General features: G+C 36.1%; 2 protein-coding genes across 2 annotated transcripts in view; one reads left to right on the top strand and one right to left on the bottom strand.

Moving 5' to 3' along the window:
• Positions 1-17,265, top strand: part of LOC141486580 (uncharacterized) — a 173,036-nt gene extending 155,771 nt beyond the window's left edge. Inside the window, exon 2 of the mRNA XM_074184768.1 lies at positions 16,541-17,265. Within this exon, the coding sequence (XP_074040869.1) occupies positions 16,541-17,138 (598 nt within the window). The 3' untranslated portion in view covers positions 17,139-17,265. The remainder of the gene's footprint in view (positions 1-16,540) is intronic.
• A 1,178-nt stretch (positions 17,266-18,443) lies between these two features.
• LOC141486581 (uncharacterized) lies at positions 18,444-19,629 on the bottom strand. Its single transcript, XM_074184769.1, has 2 exons — positions 19,481-19,629; positions 18,444-19,424 (listed from the first exon to the last, which is right to left on the bottom strand). The coding sequence occupies exon 2, from the start codon at positions 19,410-19,412 to the stop codon at positions 18,849-18,851; it is 564 nt and encodes a 187-aa protein (XP_074040870.1). The 5' UTR covers positions 19,413-19,424; positions 19,481-19,629; the 3' UTR covers positions 18,444-18,848.
• Positions 19,630-21,861: the final 2,232 nt, after the last annotated feature.

Genomic DNA, 21,861 nt, shown 5'->3' with positions numbered 1-21,861 from the left:
ACACATAGAAAAAACATTTGGTCCATGTTAATATCTCAGAATTAGTCATCAATTCCGAAAACCGTGTGAAACATTTCATGTAACATTTTATGAATCAGTAAAAGCTTATGTATTTTACCAAACTTCAGAATTTTATGGGGGAATCAGTCGAGAGCTGAATACCTAGTTTTTTTTGAGTAAACAAATGAATAACCTCGAGAACGGTTCATTTTTGGATTAGGGTGTATCACCTAAACTCACACCAAGCCGGGAACAGACATGCGGTATTCATCAAATCCCGAATACCAATTATTTGATGTTCGGCAATGTTTTTGCCATTCCTCGGAAGTGATTTGATCAAACTCATACTCTGCCAGTTTCCTCACATCTTCCAACTCGAAAGTTACATTCTTTTGGGACACGCTGTTTTTGACAGTAGCCCAAATGAGTTCAATGGGATTCAAATCCAGATGGTAGGGTGGAAGTTGCAAAACGTTATGTCCGTGTTCAAGCAGAACCCCATGAAATTTGTATCTGATATGATGTTTCTTTTACCTTGATCAGCTCGTATGATTCGGGTTTGAGCACGTTAGGGGTGAACATAATGCTTTTTTCGTGCAGCCACTTCACTATGTCAGCCTTCCTAGAATTTGTGTTGTGTTGGGGGCTGGATTTATTTAAATATTATGATAAATTCCACAGGTGAATTTGGGATTAACTTTTCTTGTAACCATTTACCATAATTTTCCAGAAATCATTTCTGAATGATAATCCCCTGATGTTTTGCCTCATTTAAATATAAGCCGGCAATTAGGTATAAAGCCCATGTCACCCCCTGCATGAACAATAATTAGCCCTGATCCCTCTGCAATATTTTTAAATAACCTTTTGGTTGATTCATCCGCCAGTTCTTGAAAAATGTATGTCTACTATGAAGGTATGTTTCATTAATAAACACAATTGGTCGCTGTTGGCTACGAACATAATTCATTTTTTGTACTCACCATTTTCTCTATTAAAATGTTTCTATCATTTTCAGTGCTTTTCCAGTTGAAACCTATTTTCTTCAAAATACTACGAAGAGATGTTTCGGAAGCCACAATTGTGTTGGGACTTTTTACCATAATACGACACCCTTCCCTCTTACGAAAGTCGTAAATAATTCCTCTAACATTGTTATACTCATACTCGGGAATATCAGTTACTGGTGCTCTTCTAGGCCTCTTCTTTCTTGGGGTGGAAAGTTTTACTTTTCCGTTATTCTCTTTCAATGGTTCTTATTGAAATACCTTATACAAAATAAAGATTTGTGTTGAAATAGTTATTTAAAAAAACATTTTTTAATGTTACCTGTAGCACAAAACGTTTTATTTTTCCCATTTGATAACGTATCCGACTCACATTTAACACTTTGAAAATAATTGAACACTTGAAAAATTATTTCAAATGCCTGACTCTTGATGGCTGGTTTTTTGTTAGGCGATGACATTTTTTCAGAAACAACACATATTATTCAATGGAGAACAAGTAATAATACGCCTCTGTACAGAGCATTTGTATGTTTTGCAAGAGCAGTAGTGGGATTTCAAATAAAAATGTATATTACTTACTGGCAGATGCATGGCCATGACAAAATTCTACAGAGCAATTGTAAACCTTTTTTTCTAGTGGTTGCCCATTTCCAAAAGATTCAACGAAGGGATTCTATACATTCTTGTTGAGCAAGGCCTTTTGTAAAATAAAAAACAATCATCCAGCAATAATCTGCACAAGTGAATTACATTTTTCAACACTTTTGCTTTTTTAAACACTTTTGTACTGTCTACTGTGAGTTTATGAACTGCAGCTAATTATAAAGTAGAGAAAGGCGAATTTTACCATAATTTTCAAAAAAAAACAATGATATAAATTCAAAAATTTCAGTTTCAAAACCCAAAAAGTTTGAGAATAAATCAAAACAAACTCCACTGCTTATATTTTTGCTTTATTTCCAGAACTATGACTTCCAATTGCGTTATATGCAAACACTAGTCCTAAGATAAAGATCGATATGTTCCTAACAGTATAAGCTTATAGAAACAATTCTTTGACTTTTATGGTGGTCAGTATTTTCTTGACACTCCCGGCATATAGCGGTTTCAGTCCATTTCAGAGCGCGCCACTATTGATTTATGAGCTTCTGCCAAGAAGTCTGTAATTGTTAGATGCGATAAAGTGTGAAAGTGCCGCAAATTGGACGCACTCGAGTTTATTTTGCAATCAGTATTCACAAAAATATTGTTTGTGACTTCAAGTGACAGAAAGCTGAATAAATGACTTGACTTCGAATATATTCATTCGGCGAAACATGATCTAGTGGTTGCAGGGCCGGATTTGGAAGTATGGAGGCCCTGGAGCAACGAAGGAGTGGCGGCCTCTAATTATTAATTTTTCTTTGGATTTTTTTCACATATTTTATTTCTATTCAAGTCATGGGTACGAATTACAAATAACACATTTATAAAAAGTATTGCTACTGAAATGCTAGATCAAATCAAAAATTGATAGTAAATGGAAACTTGCAGTCAGGGCTTTCTGATATATCGGTAACAATATTACTATGTTTGTGCAAGCAGTAGCCCCGCCTCTCCCCTACATCCGGCCCTGAGTGGTGGCATGTAATTATTTCCAATAGATTTCTCGTATGTCAAATGCGGAGAACTTCAACAGAACTAAGACTACTATACTATAATTCCAAAATAGTGATCACTTATTTCACTAGTTCGGACTTCCATTGTCTACTATATAAAATGATTTGAAATCCCTGAAACAAGTAAAAAAGAATAAATTAAAAAAGAATAGTTGAAAATAACATCAACACAACATCGAGTGGTCCCAAGCTGAGATCTTGCACAGAGAGGAACATTGGTTCAGGAGAAAATTTAAGGAAGCCGCATACATGTTGTCCAACAACGTATTCAGCCAGGCCAGCGTAGACGAAACATATGGAAACCCATCATCAAACGAAAAATGACTAACTCCCGCCAAAACGGTCATCTCTCACGGAAGCGGAAAATGGAAAGTAGAGAAAGTGAAAGTATTTCAACGGCCTATAAAATAGTCATCTCTCGGAGGAATCAGTCCAGTCATCACCCGAAGACGATTGTAGATACCAACAATCGAAACGTCGTGAACTAACGTGACTTGGAATCTCTACACTTTTTTATTTTTATTATTTTCTTTTTTCATTCCTTTAATTTTTATTTATTCAATTATTATATTTTTACTTGTAGGCTATTTCACTATCATTTCATTTCAGGTTTATTGTTGCTTAATATAATTGTTATTTTCAACTATGCTTTTTTACTTGTTTCAGGGATTTCAAATCATTTTATATAGTAGACAATGGAAGTCCGAACTAGTGAAATTCATCACGAAACATTGTCAATCACCTTCAAACAAAGTGATCACTTAATTCTCAGAAATGACTCGTTTTTGCCTTGATCTGTCTCTTACAGTGGCGTATGTAATTTTTACTAAACAGATTTGAAAAAATGATGATAAAATATATAGTATCACAATCTTGACAACAATGATTTCGTTTTAATGCAATGGTATTTCTAAGAATTTGGTGCCTACTATTATGAAAGTACAGTTACTTACTTTTCATTCCGTTTAAGGGTGCTTCAACTTGTACCGCTGGTTTAGTAATTTTATGTAGAATATTACAAAAGAAGAACGTTCAAAAATCTTAATTTATTTCGAACTGAATAATAACTGAATAATCAAACTCAACTATATTTCACTTCAAATTCAACAAAACACTTCAACTTAAACTCCAACTATTCCTTGAATGTCTATCGCCTTACTAGATAACTTCACGTAACGCACTGTAACGTCCACTTGATTGTGTCGATATCATCGTGGCTAGCCTTCAAATATCGTAATCGCATGCACTTGAAATTTCGCAAAATTTCCGTCAAAATCGGTAAAATTATTCACGCTGCTTCTAGAGTGGCGGGGAATTATCATACATTCGCGCGCTGGTGGAAACTCCATGTTTGACAATAACGTTCTGCAACAGGACTTCTGCCACCGCTTTAGCCTCTTGGTCAGGCTACTACTTCAAGCGATTTGGAGAAGTAGTCCACCACAACCATAAGGTACTTGTTACCGGATATGATCATAGCGAGTGGTCCCAAAATATCGACTGCGATTCTCTCGAAAAGGCACCCACTGAGCTTCTGCTTTAACTTTCCTCTCTGCATTGTCTTGAGACCCTTTTTCAAAGAGCACAGGTCACAACGCTTACACCACTCTTCCACATTTCGACGGCATTTGATCCAATATTACCTCTCACGCACTCTCGCTAGAGTTCTATTTACTCCAAAATGCCCTCCAATGCGACCATCGTGAAGCTGTTCGAGGACACTCGGGATACATGTCTTAGGAAGGATCATCTGGAATCTGTGGGTTCTTCCAACCGGGCTTTCCCATTTCCAAGTGAGTAGGTTATCTCGAATGCTCGTGGAGTCCCAGTGGAGCCAGTAACCCTTTTTCTGCTGACCGTGCTTGGAAATCTCTTGCCATTCCAGTCTCGCTCCTTTGGCAATCCATTCTCGTACAGTTTTCAAGGCGGAATCCTCCTTTTACGCTACGTCAGGTAGTGTCACCCTCACAGGCTGTTAACGACCGTACCACACCATGGTCGGGTGATTCCTCAACTTGTCTGTCCGTATCCCTGGACAAGGGACCCTTACAGGCTGCTACCCTCCGGGTCAGAGGGAACCCGAAGCGGCGGGAGGTAGGGGAGATTATCTCTCTATCAGAGCTATCCATAAAGGAGTCTCTGTCCGCTGCCTCATCACGTCTGATGGAAAGTTCTATTTCTGGTAGCTGGGTATCCTTGCCCTGCTGGCGTTGGCAAAATTTGCATCCGGATGTCAGGCATGATCTTCTTGAGAGGCTATCTTCGTTACTGTCACTTTTTCCCGCCTGAAGTTTCCGGAAAACTTCTTCAAATTTTTTTTCGACTCCTTCAAGATTCTTTTCAAATTTCTTTCCGACAACTTCAAGCTCCTTTTCAAGTTTCCTTTCAATTCCATCAAACTTCTCATCGACTAATTATTCCAGTCCCTCCTTTTTTTCCTGAAATACTTTTTGAAATTCTTCCTGAATTAATTCCTGTACCTCTCCTTTACTCACTTAGGAAGATTTCAAATCTTCAAATAAATGAAGGTACATCTTATTGTGTTTTTCTTGTTTCATCTGAATATTTACTAATAATTTCGATATTTCTCTTGTTTTTCGAGAATATCTAGTAGTAATTCACGGCGTAATAATTCTTTCTCTCTTTTGTGTTCATCTTCCTCTCTTCTGCGATTCTCATTCTCCGTCAGGCTCACTTGCGAAGCCTTGAACATTTTCTTAAGCTCTTTCAACTCGTCGTAATTGACACTCCTTGTTTTCACCATAAAACAAAAAACTTTCAGTCAATTATTCCACTTCCGTCACCAAATGTTACGTTTTTTACCAGTGAGTTGACCAATATTTGATTACACTGAATAGTCAAACTTAACTATACTTCACTTCAAATTCAACAAAACACTTTAACTCAAACTTCAACTATTATTTGCTACTAGATCACTTCGCGTACCGCACTGTAACGTCCACTTGACTGTGTCTATATCCTCGTGGCTAGCTTTTAAATATCGTAATTGAATTCCGTAGAAATTTCACCGAAGTTCGGCAGCATTATTCTCGCTGCTTCTAGAGTGGCGGGGAATCATCGTACATTCGCGCGCTCTTAGCTACGTCACGTTTGGTTTATGGTTACCAGTGGCGGCCGACGTTATTTTCTTTCGGGCATGATTTACAACAATAAGGTTGTTTCAGAAGTTTTGAGCCTACTTCAAACTGTTATTGCTGAGTGAATACTAATTCAATTCGAATCAGTGCAGTTTTGTCACCCCCAAGTTGATTAATTTCGTCAGCAGCGGTCTTTTGACGCGCGTGTCGCAAACCAAGTTAGCATCCTCAAGAGATAATGATGTCCTGAAGAAGCTAAATTGTTCATATGTTATTCTGCTTGTGTTTTATTAGGTTCAGTTGTTTTTTTTTATTCTTTGAGTTTTGTTAATTGGTCTAGTTTTCGCTTTCATTATGCCACATGCAAAATTCAGTTACGTTGAACCTTTCACCTTATTTTGGATATGTAGGTTTACTCTACTTAGATTACTTTGCTAGTAAATTCACAACACAACAAACAATATTTTTTGAATGTTTCCTAAACTAAATTAGTCAATTTCTACTAATTTTGGGGTGATAAAAACGAAAATAACAATGAAAAATTTTTATTAGCTCTGGTTTTTGAGATACACAGTACTTAATCTTAAAGAGTAGTTATACTATACGTGAAAAGTGAAAGTACATAAAACAATATTGTTATACGTTTCTTTAAGAATATTTTAAGTACAAAATTAATAAAAAAAAACATTATTCTTAGTGTTTTGACAAATAAAAGAAGTTTGTACCACCAAATTTCAATTAAGTCCATCCGATTCATTGTAAGATCGCTGTCGTTTAGCTTGTCTTTTATAAAACACTTCTGGAGCATCCCTACACACAGACCAGCAGTAGTCTGCAAGCATTGCTTCATTCCAACGGCCCTGATATCTCTGTTCCATTAAGGCAATGTCTTGATGGAATCTTTCTCCATGTTCGTCATTCACAGCTCCACAGTTTTGTGGGAAGAAATTAAGATGAGAGTGAAGAAAATGAATTTTTAAGGACATGTTGCATCCAAGTTGGTGGTAAGCTTGAAGAAGCTCTTTAACCAATGCTGTGAAGTTATCATCTCTTTTGTTACCTAAAAACCCATGTACAACCCCCTTAAAGGCTTCCCAGGCTCTTTTTTCATTTCCTGTTAAAATCATGTCAAAAGCAGGATCATTTACGATTTCACGGATTTGAGGCCCAATAAAGATGCCTTCCTTGACTTTAGCATCACTCAACCTGGGAAACTTTGCTCTCAAGTACTTAAAAGGTTGTCCTTCCTGGTCCATGGCCTTCACAAAGTTTTTCATTAGTCCCAACTACAAGGATCTACAAGAGGCTCGTAAACTACATTTTTCTCATTAGGGTTTAGGTCTCGTGTAGGCCAATTCATTTTTTTATAGTGAGATTTTCTATCACGACTGTCCCACAGACACAAAAAACAACAGTACTTGGTGAACCCTAATTGCATTCCTAGGAGTATAGCAATGACTTTCAGATCACCACAGATGTGCCACTTGTGTTGTTCATATTTGATTGATTGGAGAAGTGTTTTCATATTTATATACGTTTCCTTAATGTGAACTGCATGACCTATAGGATTAGAGGGTAGCTGATTTCCATTATGCAGAAGTACAGCTTTTAAGCTTAGTTTTGAAGAGTCTATAAACAGTCTCCATTCAGATGGAGTGTGATTCAAATTCAAGCAGTCCAGCAAACCATTAACATCAGAACAAACTACGAGGTTTTCTTTTTTCTCAAAAAAAGGAAGCAAATCTTTTTGACGCTGTCTGTACTGAGATATTTTCACATCATGTTTTAGAAGATTCCACTGTTGTAGTCTTGACCCTAACAGCTCAGCCTTTTCCTTAGACAAGCGAAGATCTCTTATAAGGTCACTCAACTCTGCTTGAATAATTCTGTGCAGGTCACTAGACCTATCGCTTACCTCAAAATCAGGGTCATAGGATGTAGAAGGATGGGTTGCTCCTTCTAAACAGTCTTCATCACCTTCCTCTAAAATTTCATAGTTTTGGGGTGGAGAAGGGACTGGCAAATTGTCTGAGTGTGGTACAGGCCGAAGAGCAGATGGGAGATTAGGGTATTTAACCGTTCCTCTTTTCTTCATAGATAAACCTTGCTTAATGGGAGGAGTTAAGCAGAAATAATGTTTACTACTTAAGAACAGCTGATGAGAGGGGTGTTATGTAAACAAACATGTGTACCAACTGTTGGTGATGAAATATTTCATTTGTTGAAAACTCAATATATATATATATATATATATATATATATATATATATATATATAATGATACTATATCTTGAAAACAAGAGCTAATATATAATTTTTATGGTCACTTTCGGTTTTAACACGTGGAAATACATTAAAATCATCTAATTTCAACCCCGAAACAAAAACTTTGTTGTGTTGTGATTATCACAGTCCTAGTAATCGTAACTGAAACTGGTTGAGCACTATTTGACATGAAAATATACACAAAGTGACTAATAAATAATATTCATACATACTCGTAAATGTATATAATCGTTATAAAGCATCAAATTCATTACTTTCAACGTAATGTTGAAACTATTTCTTGCTTCAATCGCTTGCGTGAGGAATTTTATCTGCTACGGAGCATAAACCCTAATAGACACTTCTTACATTGCTAGTAGACAAGTCACTCAATTAAGTTATTCGATAAATTAAGTACACCTCAAAAGTACACCTCTTAACACTCTCGACATCAACCAACACGCCCAATCCATGTAAGTCATTATTCCCGTCGTGCAATAACTGAGAAATAATAAATTCCTCCTCTCAAATAAGGGATTCTTACAATAACCGTAATCTTGTCGCATATAGATTAGGTTTAAACACTTTCCCTTGCAGTGAAGTTTCATGAATTAGTCGATTGCTCTCACACTTTAGGTACGTTGCCAGTTACAACAGATGTATTTCCAAAATGTACAAAGTGAGCCAAATTGGACACTTTATACTGTTCTAATCTAAAGCAAATGAACTTCAAACGTTCAGGCCAGTTTCCATATACCTACACAGTAGGTTTAATGGACTGACGCCTATCAGAAAATAACTACTTCCCTGGCTAATACCACGAAGGGCGTTGGATTATATCCGACAGGCGTCAGCGCAGGAATCTTCACAGAAAATTTCCTGCATATGCAATTGCCAATACAACTGAAAGAGTCGACCCTCAATTTTGGAACGGGCACACTTGCAGACCTGTTTCGGGCTCATTAGCCACTCGTCAGTGCAAGATAGTGACCATCATCGACCTAAAGTCAATGATATTTCAGAATTGAAAATCGGAATTTTTTCAGAGTATTTCATTCCTCTTCCGAAGTTGGAGCGAACATCACAAAATGTCACTCCATCTAGTGGACGAGGTACTAACCAACTGCATATCCGTAGTTTGCCCGATTCCTTTGAATAAGGAAGAAAAACTTTCTTATTAGTCAATGGGCTATGCTTTACACTGTTTTCATTCTAGATAGATGAAAACTGAAGTTTCCATATAGCTTAAAATTACCTTTCCAAAAATGTAGCACACTTGATGTTTTGCTAGAGTAGACTTTGAAACGCACACTTTGATCAAATAGGCTTTGGACGACGCGGTGTAGTTATCAAATGTTGAGAAAGCTTTTCACAGCAGTAATTGAAACGTTTAGTTTCAATAAAACTGATAACAGTTTGTACTATATTCACTACTAATGAATGAAACTTCATGAAAACGATGATAAACAACAAACAATAAAATATATTTCTTCAGAGAAGGTGTTCGGAATGTCTACCACCTTCTTCCACACACAGGCGACACATATCGTGCTAAATATGGTCCAAAACATAGCCTTAATTGAAATGAAGTACATCAGTACTCTCAATTCATGATAAGTTGATATTTTGATGATAGTTTGGACAAACTCGAAATATTCAAATAACACCAAGAAATCTAATCCATATCATACAGGGCGTGCCAAAATTACTATTATTTCCATTGTGCATAAAAGTAGTCGAAAGTTCATTTTTTCAAATGAAACCCCCTGTATATTACTCGATAAATTGAAAGATGGTAAAAAATGCTTCAAGATGATATACATGTCCCTATACCTAAATAGTCAAGGTTTCTTAATAAAGCCGTTTTTGTGGAAAAATAGTTATTCACGTTTTACCTACAAGTGTTGAAAGTGGCATTTTATTTTGTGAGTGGGGATTATTGCAAAACGAGCGTCAGCAAGTTGGCAAACTCACGAGCAAAATAAAATCACTTTTAACAAATGTATCATACAAATTTTTTTGTATAACGTTACTGCTGATAATAAAAAAATTATAGGGTCCATGGGATTTGAACACACGATCTTTGGATTACAAGGCATACGTTACAACTACATACGCCAACTCACGTTATTTTAAGGAGGATTATTGGTTAGTCATGAAGGACTTTCTACAGTTGGACTGAATACTACTTCGTCATCGTCAGTAACTTCACCGGGATTTAATATTACCAATAGCACGAAATGCATGTGTGAACTTTTCTAAATGATTTTTTGGTAGGTGCTGAAGTGTTGAAGTGTTTCTATCAAAGAGATTTTCAATAACAGTTGTACAAAAAATAATTTTTAAAAAATTTGATTTCTAGGTAGCCGTGAAAATATCAAGTTTATGACAGTTTGGTGACTTTTATAAGTAATTGATAAATAGTTATTGACGGTATTTCAAAAAATCGCCAAAAGTAAATGCAAATTTGCCTTTAGAGGAATATAGGAATTCGTGGCTCATTCCACCCAGGAAGTTTCCAGGAAACTTGACGAACTCTTCGACGATCGTTGGTTTAGGCGTTTAGGGACGTGGGATTGGCCATCGAGATCACCCGATCTCACGCCACTTGACTTTTTTTATGAGGTGTTTCAAAAGAAAGGGTATACAGTACTCCAGTGCCTACCAAAGAAGAATTGCGACGGCGAATAGTGCGGAGTATTGAAGATCTGGATCCCCAGGAAATTGAAAAAGCAACCACCAATCGCGTACAAAAAAACATTTCGAAGTGTTTATGTAATGGACAACATTTTCAGCATTTATTGTGAAAAAGTGATATTTTGTTTACAATTTTGTTATTTTGAATCATCCTATTCTGTTATTGTCTGTACTTTCACACAAAATCTCACTTTTTTCCTAGAAATGACTGATTTTTGGTACGGTTGTTCCCTGGAAACTTTGAGTCATAGTTAAGGAAATTATTTTGTAACATTACAAACTTCCTCTCGTTCATTGGTGTTAATTCAGGATACATTTGGTTGAATTTTTTACACGTTCTGACAATGATTTGATCACTTTGTTCGTGTGTATAATAAATAATTTCATAAGAACTTCGTTTGAATAATCGATATTTGCATTCATTTTGGAAGATGATTCGAAACACCGTCGATAACTCTTTGTAAATTACTTATAAAAGTGACCGAACTGCTATAAGCTTGATAATTTCACTGCTACCTAAATCCAAATTCTAAAAAAAAATAATGTTTCTAGAACACGACTTTATTGAAAAAACTTGACGATTTAGGTATAGGGACATGATATATCATCTTGAAGCATTTTTTACCATCTTTCAATTTACCGAGTAATATACAGGGGGTTTCATTTGAAAAAAATGAACTTTTGACTACTTTTATGCATAATGGAAATAATAGTAGTTTTAGCACGCCCTGTATGATATGGAGTCGATTTCTTGGTGTTATTTGAATATTTCGAGTTTGTCCAAACTATCATCAAAATATCAACTTTTCATGAATTGAGAGTACTGATGTACCTAATTTCAATTAAGGCTATGTTTTGGACCATATTTAGCACAATTTATTTTTTATCTCGAAAACAGATAGAGATAGGTATAGGACATTATCAACAAAAAAGTATTAAAATACCAGAGCGATTCCAAAAATGTATTAATATACGGGGTGTTCCATTTAAAAAAATAAAGTTGCTAGGACTTTTTGATGGAAGTGGCAACGCCGCAATGCTGAAAATATCTTAGATCGATAGAACAAGTAAGGAAATGTGAGAGGTGAAATTTTCAGGAGAAGTATGCTTTGCGTTTTCCAGAAAAGTCTAACCTACCATCGACCGTGAGTCACGTTGTATAGCACCCCTGTAGGTAATAATAGAGGTACCAATTTTGTCCCACCTCACAGCATTCAAAATTCATTGACTTCAGTAGAAAACATAAGGCACCAAACCACACCACATAATTCAATTTCAGTTCAGTAAAGAGTATATTCTCCTACATACCGTATAACGAGTGTAAGCCCCTCACTTCAGACATATTAGATATTTAAGAGGTACTACACGACAGCTGAACCAATTTATGACATTCATGAATTATCTCAAAAGCAATGTTCAGTTCACACTCGAAACAGAGATAGAGAAACAGATAAATTTCTTAGACCTGACCATTACACAGAATCAGAATAAATTTGAGTTCCATGTTTTCAGAAAACCTAGCTATACAGATATTACCATCCCAAGCGATTCTTTCCATCCAGACAGTCATAAATTAGCAGCCTACAATTCAATGCTGCACAGAGCATTCTCACTGCCTTTGTCTGCAGACAATCTAGCTAGGGAAATTGATACAGTTACAAACGGTTTCAACGCAGATACTCTCCAGAAGTTAGTCAGGAAACAAAGCCGGAAATTCACTCACAGATTAATATACCCTCAGGTCAAACAACCAGAAATCAATAAATGGGTAACTCTAACATATTTTGGAAAAAGAACAGTGATAATTGCGGGTTTCTTCAGAAAAAACAATGTGGAAGTAGCATTCAGACCACATGCCAGGTTATCTGATTTCCTTTTCAATGCCAAAGATAAGGTAGACAAGTTGGAGAAAACTGGAGTTTATAAGCTCAAGTGTCCGGAGTCGTAAGTGTTTATGTGGGACAATGTGGTCGAAATTTCCAAAAACTTTATGCTGAACATGAAAGGTCCTTCAGACTAGTAAAAAATGATTCGACGTTTTCAAACCATTCCTTGACATGCAACCACAAGTTCCCGAATCTGAACAATATGGAAATTTTTCACTATGCAAGGAAGGGTTACAAACTCAATTATTTGAAATCCTTGGAAAGTTACAAGCATAAACATTGCGGGTGCAACCTGTTAAATGATCAAATCGATTTAGTTCACTCAGCGGTTTTCAAATTAGCATAACCGCATTGTAAATTGTAAATTCAGGTACTCAATCAAGCCAAGTACCTCTATTATTAATTACAGGGGTGCTATATAAGGGATAATGTAATAAACCATCGTTAGTTTAATGTATAAGTTTGAAAATGTCCTTATTGGACGAAAATGCAGTAACGTTAGTTACAAATAAAAGTGGTAAAAAACATAGAGTGTTTCAATTCTCTTTTCTTAACTATTTTTAATGGGGCACCCTGTATATTCTTGCATTTTTCAATAGAGCTTAAAATTACCTTTCCAAAAATGTAGATTTTGAAACACATACTGGGATCAAGTAGGCTTTGAACGATGCGGCGATAAAACAGAAAGAAATTGTTCAGTAGAAGCTATCAAATGTTGAGAAAGCTTCTCGCAGCAGTAATCAAGACGCACAGTTTCAATAAAACTGATAACCATTTATACTATATTCACAACTAATAAATGAAACTTCATCAATAATAATAATGATGATAAACAACAAACAGTGAAATATATTTCCTCGGAGATGGTGTTCAAAATGTCTACCAGCTTCTTCCACACACACAGGCGACACCTTTTCTGAATGTTTTTTTCGGAATTAATTACTTCAATAAGAGTGAGAGAAGCAAAACATTGCATCACTGCCGTTTCCAATTCGTATCTAGAATTGGTCGGAAATTTAAAAAAAAGATTTTTCAACCTTTCCCAGAGGTAAAAGTTCATAGGCGTTAAGTCCGGTGACCTAAACGGCCAGCTAGTAATGGAATCTCTCTGCAGTTGATTCAGTGGGATGTACACTGTGCTACCTGCAGACAGGTCGTGATATTCAGACGGTTCACACCGTTGTGAAGAGACCATTCCCGGTACTGATGATGGGGCAAACACCCCGAAACCGGTATATCGGTTGGTCGGATCGACCAAACGTAATGAATTTTTGCTTTTTATAGTGGGAAATAACTTGCGACGGATCTTCCAAGTCGAAGACGTTGCACGGCTGCCTGATGGTTTTACTTCAACTCTCTACGCGGCATTAGCTGGGTTAGTTGTTGTTTTTCCGTTGGATATCTGTCACACGTAACTCAAAGTCGTAGGACTGCATGAGAGGAAAGGGGAAACCGTGAGCATGTCATAATGCACCTCTCCGGTGGTTTTTGCTCTAATTATCTTCAAAATCCATTAAGAAACTTTGTATTTCATCTTTCCTCGAATTTTTATTCCGTACTTTGATGAGCTGTCGCGAATGACAGAAAGCGTTGTCAAGCACTATTACACTATTCGCGTCCAAATTTGGGATCGATGTGTTTTCAAACCATTCCTCGAAAATTCTACCTTCCATGTTCCTGTGATAGTCAACATTGCAGTTCTCAAGTTTTCTTCCACATAATTTCAAAGAATTTGAAACCCATCCTTTACTTCCTCCGCAATGCAGAATGATTAGTCGCGATACTTTGTTTGCAGGCGTGTTAGGCGTACACATTCTCGAACCATCAGTCCACACTTTCGTATTTATGTCATGAGTGTCATATGAAGTTTTGTCCAAATAGAAAATTTGCCGTTGTTCTTGTCTATATTCAGTTATTTGTTCTAAGTATCTATTACGCAATTCCACTATTCTTCTGCTTTCTATAACTGCTTGACGTTTGTTTATTATTTCAGATCTATATCCTACTTCCTTTATCCAATTCTGAAGAGTTTTGTCACAGCAGCTCACGTTCCTTATGATTTCAGTTGTAGGAATCTCATTGCTTTTGGAACAATCGTATATTGTTTTTTACACTGATTTTATTAGAACATCTGAAGTCTTTCACGTATAGTCAGTGGGCATACTTGAAGACTGGCTATAAATCAAATCATCTAAAAGAACAATTCGTTCAGGCCAGCCTCAACACCCTACACAGTAGGTTAATGGACTGACACCTATCAGTCTGATAGGTGTCAGTCCATTAACCTACTGTGTAGGGTGTTGAGGCTGGCCTGAACGAATTGTTCTTTTAGATGATTTGATTTATAGCCAGTCTTCAAGTATGCCCACTGACTATACGTGAAAGATTTCTTTCCTTTTACGAGGAATTGGGCAAATTTGGATATGCAGTTGGTTACCTCGTTCACAGGCAGATGGAGCGACGACAAACCTGTTGTTTGTTGTAGTCTTCAGCTTAGTTCGAGGAATGATACTCTGACGGAATTCGATTTTCAATTATCGGAAATCATCGACTTTATGTTGATGATATACACTACCTTGCACTGACGAGTGGCCAAACAGCCCGAAACCGGTCTGCAAGTGTGTTCCAATAATTGAAAATCTATTGCGGCAGTTGTATCGCCAACAGCATATGCAGGAATAACTTCAGTGAAGAATCCTGCACTGACACCTGTCGGATATAATCCAACGCCCTTCGTGGTATTAGCCAGGGGAGTAGTTGTTTTCTGATAGGTGTCAGTCCATTAACCTACTGTGTAGGGTGTTGAGGCTGGCCTGAACGAATTGTTCTTTTAGATGATTTGAACATCTGAAGGTTTTGATAATACTGTATCACATCGCGTCTTGCGTTCATAAGATCTGTTTGTGACTATTTTGCGTACAGTTGAGAAAGGAATTTCGGTCAAATCTGATTTTGCTTGTAATAGTTTGTTTCCTTTGAAACCAAACTTGAGATGTAGATTATCATATACATTGAAACATACTCTCTATATTTCAATATTCAAATGCATCCGAATCTTATTTACTGTTATCTCATTACACTGGAAAAAGTCTGCGTTGTTATCACACTCGTTATTACTATCAGTACTTGTCCAAGGACGCCACATGTTGAAGAGATAACAAAAATTTTAAGTAATTATAACTGCACCAATATCGAATTTCAATACTCAAATCACGATCAGTTCCTGAACTGATCACGACGGCGATAACCAAGGCCGTATTCCCCGATTTCTATTCGTCACCGCAACATGACTTCAAATTTTATTTTATGACTCTTCAGCCATTCATGAAACTCGGTTAGTAAAAATTATCCAATACGAACCGCCAAGTCTACAATCCACGTGGACTAGTTTGCTGCCGGTTCATTTCTATGTATTGGTTTTTTGGCCTTTGAGAGTGCCGACAACTTTGAGAATGCACAATATCGTTTACTTCGACTATAACTTTTGGTTTTTCCACAAATATTTTCAATATCTTACAATATATTACAAAAGTTTGGAAAAATTCTGGAAAATTTTAACCTGCTCATAACATTTTCATCAACAATAATTATTTTTGTTGAGATGATTACAAGCTGTCATTTATTTATGAATATACTTTGAAATAAAATCGACTATGGTTTTCAACTATTGATATTACGAGTTGTTGAAGCGATCGACAAATAACTAATCTATTTTCATCGACTGATTCTGTCAAATAGAACATAAAAATTAGAAAGGTAAACTACATCGATGTCAATTATAATCAATCAAATACAATAGAGGATACGATATTGCATATTATGGTTTCAGTTAAAGAAAATGACCTATACCAAGATATAAAAATGATTTTCATTAATCATCATCATATTTGGGCATTATATATTTTCAACATCGTTTTCTTTTTCAGATATCTCTCTCTGACGGCCGCCATCATCTTCATCTGCTTCACATTGTCGGATTCCAAACCAGCTTCTACAGCCAAAAATCATGAATTACTGAAAAAACTAGGCCTACAGAAAATCAGAGGACCAAATAGTCACCACAGAAAACGACTGGCTGTAGAGTCCCGGCATAATAGCCGATCGGACGACTCCCATATGTTCATCGTGAAACTACCCCCAAATCCACATTATTACGTTCACAATAAACCAAACACTATCGAAGATATTCACAGCCAAAGCAAAAATTTGCCAGTTGGGTTCAAAAATAATGGAAAACCAGCAAAAATATATCACTGGAATATGCCTCTTCTGAAGAAAATCGTTTCTAAACACCCTAAATCCAAATTCAACGAGTACTCTGCTAACTTCGGTCATTCTGAGAGATGGAATGATGTATTGGATAAGCCAGAGAGAGACAGAAAGCCGCACAAACCGTCTTACTACGTTCCTGCTAAGACTAAAAAATCTGGCTTCACGAAGTATTTTCCTGGTAACGGAAAACCGCATTCCTTCTACGTTATAGAAAAAAGTAGGAAAGCGCATTATCACCGACTACTGCCGTAGTCTATATTATGAAAGGACTTTGTGCAACGGAGGAGTTTTATCAATTAGACTGAATCTGAGCTATATTAATTTTATATATTTTATTTAACTAAGTAATTGGTTTTCAATAAATAGTACATAAGGATAATTTGTTTTCTAGTTGTTGAAGTGGATGAATGATATATCACGCATATCGATAGATTTAAATATACTTGTTCCTTATAAAGTTTTGATGCTTATGCACTCTCGTAATTTTTTTACTTGTCAATTTCTCTCTAATACACCCGACTTTTTCAAAAATAACCTACCAATCATTTCTCAGATTTCGAATTTAATCCTATTTTTTAAAAGAACCTTTTTCTGAGAATTGTACAATAAACAAAGAAGTTAGATAATGATAATAACAATATTTATTTTCCATTTGACATAGATAACATGTATTGGAATCATCAAAGTACGCATAAAGCCACACACTCAAAATTGACAGAGTGAGCAACACCGTTGTTATTGAAGCAACAACAACAAAATTAAAATAATAGTTATTTATGTATCAAGGGAATTAGGAGGGCCTTAATTACCGATGGCAAAGTTTGCGTCCCGAGGGCCTCTGGCCCGAGGGACAGCTATTGCCTGAGGTTATTAAGGCTCATTAATTCCCGTGGTACATAGATAATTTTATTTCTGACCGATTTCACTAAAATTTTGTTCATTTTTGAAACGGAAAAATGTACCAATTCATTACCTTCCCGGTATATTTGAATCAGGTACCGTTGATTATAGTAGAGTTTTCTTGTTGCTAGGTTGTTGCTATGTTACTTGTTTATAAACAGAACTTTGTTATCAAGCTGTGTTTGCGGTGAAAACGTGTTTTCTACCCCAAATATAATGGAGGATATTTTGAAAAAAGCTGAACAAGCAAGAGAATCATTAATTCCATCGAAAAGTGAAGCCGTATACCAAAAAGAATACAAGATATATCTGGACTGGCTGACACGGAAAAATGTTATGCCAAAAGATGTCACTGAAACTGTATTTCTGGTATATTTTCAAGAAATGGTAAGGAATTTTCTATGAGAAATAAAACGGCGCGTATGTTGTCTACTTTGTCATCAGAAGAGGCAGGTACCTCGACTGTAGTGAACAGAAGCTCCAGCCATACAAAAGAAGAAATTGTTTCCAGTGGCGGAAGTAATTTTCAGGGAACATTTCAAAATTGTATATTTATTATTTGTAATGACGTGAATAAATGAAATATGGTTCAGTTTTTATTTCTATTTATTTTTACTTGTCAAAGGTAGAGGAAATTATAAAATCTATAATGTCCCGAGGGAGTTATGACCCTCTTTATTGATAGCGTAACTATGACGATATAAGCTTATAATATCCCGGTCAGAAATAAAATATAATACAGCACAAAAACACTTACATATTACGAATCGTAAAATTCTTGCAAATTATAAAAACAATTCTCAACCAAGTCATTCTTCAGCAGGTTACTGAATTTATTGAGATTTGTTATATCTTTTATTTCTGACCGGGATATTATAAACTTATATCGTCATAGTTACGCTATCAATAAAGAGGGTCATAACTCCCTTGGGACATTATAGATTTTATAATTCCCTCTACCTTTCACAAGTAAAAATAAATAGAAATGAAAACTGAACCATATTTTATTTATTCACGTCATTACAAATAATAAATGTACAATTTTGAAATGTTCCCTGAAAATTACTTCCGCCACTGGAAACAATTTCTTCTTTTGTATGGCTGGAGCTTCTGTTCACTACAGTCGAGGTACCTGCCTCTTCTGATGACAAAGTAGACATCATTTCTCAATTCGAGGCTATCCTCCAAATACCCCTCCGCCACCGTGGAACTTTTCCAACCTCCAGGTCTTTTTAAGTTAGTCATAGTTGCTCCTGCATTGGCTAGAGCAGTAGCAGAAGTGCGACGAAGGCAATGTCCCGTATAGGAAGATGAGTTTGGCAATCCTAAATACATTGCGATTTTGCTGGGGATTTTCCCAAACATGTTTTTTCCAATTGGCTGAGATGTACATTTATTTTGTCGGAAGCTCAAAAAAAATCGTTCAATACCTTTAGGACGCAAAGACATATAAAGTCTTAATAAAGGCAAAGCGGAGAACTCTTTTTCATCCACAACTGTAAATTTCTTCGATACACCAGTTTTACTTTCCGGTACGTTCACTACTATAACGGAATCCCGGTCCTCTATATCCGATATGTTCATATTCAAAAGTTCCTGACTTCTGCATCCTCCAAAATAACCCATAATCAAAACAACCTATAACAAAAAAAAGGAAATAAATACACACAAAAAGGAAAATAAGAAAAATTTACCTTATGCAATAAATGAATATCATTAGGAGCGTCCTTTAGGAATCTGATAACATCTTTAGGAGATAAAACAGCAGACTTTTTCGGCTTGTAACTCTTACTCTTCCGTTTCAAAAAAGCCTGTAGTTCATTGAACTTGGTGATATCTCGTTTCTCATTTTAGCATTGACCATTTAGTCCATAAAGAATTCGGACTATACGTTTCTGACTGAAACGAATAAACACAATTACTACCAAATCTACCGAAAAACATAGAAAATTCCTTACCAGTTCTTGAAAATATGCCAGAAATACAGTTTCAGTGACATCTTTTGGCATAACAACAAGGTTGCAACAACCTAGCAACAAGAAAACTCTACTATAATCAACGGTACCTGATTCAAATATACCGGGAAGGTAATGAATTGGTACATTTTTCCGTTTCAAAAATGAACAAAATTTTATTGAAATCGGTCAGAAATAAAATTATCTATGTACCACGGGAATTAATGAGCCTTAATAACCTCAGGCAATTGCTGTCCCTCGGGCCAGAGGCCCTCGGAACGCAAACTTTGCCATCGGTAATTAAGGCCCTCCTAATTCCCTTGATACATAAATAACTATTAAACACCTAGGGAGCTTAGTGAAAATAGTAAGACCTACCACTGATGGACAATTTAGTGTTGTTTTATATTGACGAAACGGAACATGATCACGTTTTTGATTGATGTTCATAATGTGAACATTTCCATTTGAAGGAAATCTATTCTTTCTTTCAAAAACGTAGATTGACAGTTCAAAAATGTACATACAGGATAGGGTTAAAATTCTAAATTTTCGAAATGTATCCCTGCAAGAAAATGTACTAGGAACTTCTGCTACTATACGAATATTTCTTTTCTGTACAATAAACACATCTGAAGTGTAGAGTTACCCCATATACATTGCCATATCGCAACCTTGACGCAACTTGCGCGTGATATAATGATCATAGTTGTTGTTCTGTCAAAATGTTTGACAGAACAACCGAGGTTTCTGAAAAGGTAACACAATATATCAATTTGTTCATCACGAGGGTGCAGTGTTTTTTACAAGTCAGACACGCATCCATGGTTACCCCCAGAAAAGCTGTATCATCTGAACTGTTGAGTGTTTGATCATTTATTTGAATTTGTACTTTTTCGCACTGTCTTTGATGATTGTGGAATCTCACCAACTGAGTTTTTTGAGCATTGAGGTACAAGGAAATGTTTCCGCACCAATTCACAACTGACTTCAGAGTACTTTCACACTTCTCAAATAGCAGATGATCCAAATTACTGGACACCACCAAAGATGTGTCACCAGCGTACATCGTTATGAATAAATCTGTGATGAAGTTATCGATTTCATTCATATAAAGAAGGAATAATATTGGACTCAGCACAGATCCTTGTGGTACACCCATCGTGACGTCCAAGCGCTCAGAATCAAAGGTAGTCGTGGTAGACTCACTATGATGTTTCAAGCTAACAAACTGCTGTCTAATCTTCCGAAAAGATTAAGTCCAGTCATAGGCAACACCATACGAATAAAGCTATTGAATAAAAGTCATTTTAATGTTAGTAATCACAATTTAATCTTTCTCAATAAAAAAAATTATAAAATAGGACTCAACAAAGGGTAGAAGAGGAAATACAGTCCACCTCAAAATGTTAACGCGAAAACCAAGTTATTTGTCTCAGGTTACTATTCCATACCATATTTTTTCTTAACAAAAGTGTATTAGAAGGTATCGATGAAACGTGACATAGTCTTTTTCCAAAACAAACACTACTCATAAAGGCGGGTTTTCACCAAACAGACAAAACCATGACAAAACAGCCACTGTGTTGCTGGCGACTGTTTTTCTCAGCAACGAAATGTTTCGGTATTTTGTCTGTGTTTTTGTAAACTAAGTTCGCTATATGTAAATGGTCGGCGACAACAATAAGCAACTTTTCAGATATAAAACATCTTTAATTTTTATTCTGTTTGAAAACTTTTGGTCCCAGTACATTCAATAAATTATCAAATTCGTGATTGGATAGTCTTAGAAAATTATGAAACGATGATCTGAGTTCCATTCCTTCTTAGAACATCACTTTGTTTCTGTTCCTGAGTCCGTTAGGTGAAAATCTGCCTTAACATAACAACTTAGGCTTTCACTGCCGAAGTAACGACTAGAGAAAACGAAATCCGGATTGATAGATCGTGGTTGAAAGGAACTTGTTATGGAAAAGAAAGTTTTTGGCTTTCTATTCCATCTTGGTCAAAAATGTGGGAATCTTCCAAGGAAGGAAGCAATCAATTTTAAAAGAAGTAACTATATACATAGATGTTTGTTTGAAGGTGATTGACAATGTTTCATGATGAATTTCACTAGT

This window comes from Leptinotarsa decemlineata, unplaced genomic scaffold (genome assembly GCF_025532065.1).
Source record: "Leptinotarsa decemlineata unplaced genomic scaffold, Ldec_3_MD MMD2_tig00026358_RagTag_RagTag, whole genome shotgun sequence".
Classification (NCBI taxonomy): Eukaryota; Metazoa; Arthropoda; class Insecta; order Coleoptera; family Chrysomelidae; genus Leptinotarsa; species Leptinotarsa decemlineata.
The sequence above is the reverse complement of the archived record's forward strand: the minus strand, read 5'-3'. Positions and strand labels throughout refer to the sequence as shown.

What these genes read in the sequence shown, in the direction of transcription:
- LOC141486581 (XM_074184769.1), bottom strand. Translation starts at nt 19,412, where the DNA reads ATGGGTTATTTTGGAGGATGCAGAAGTCAGGAACTTTTGAATATGAAC.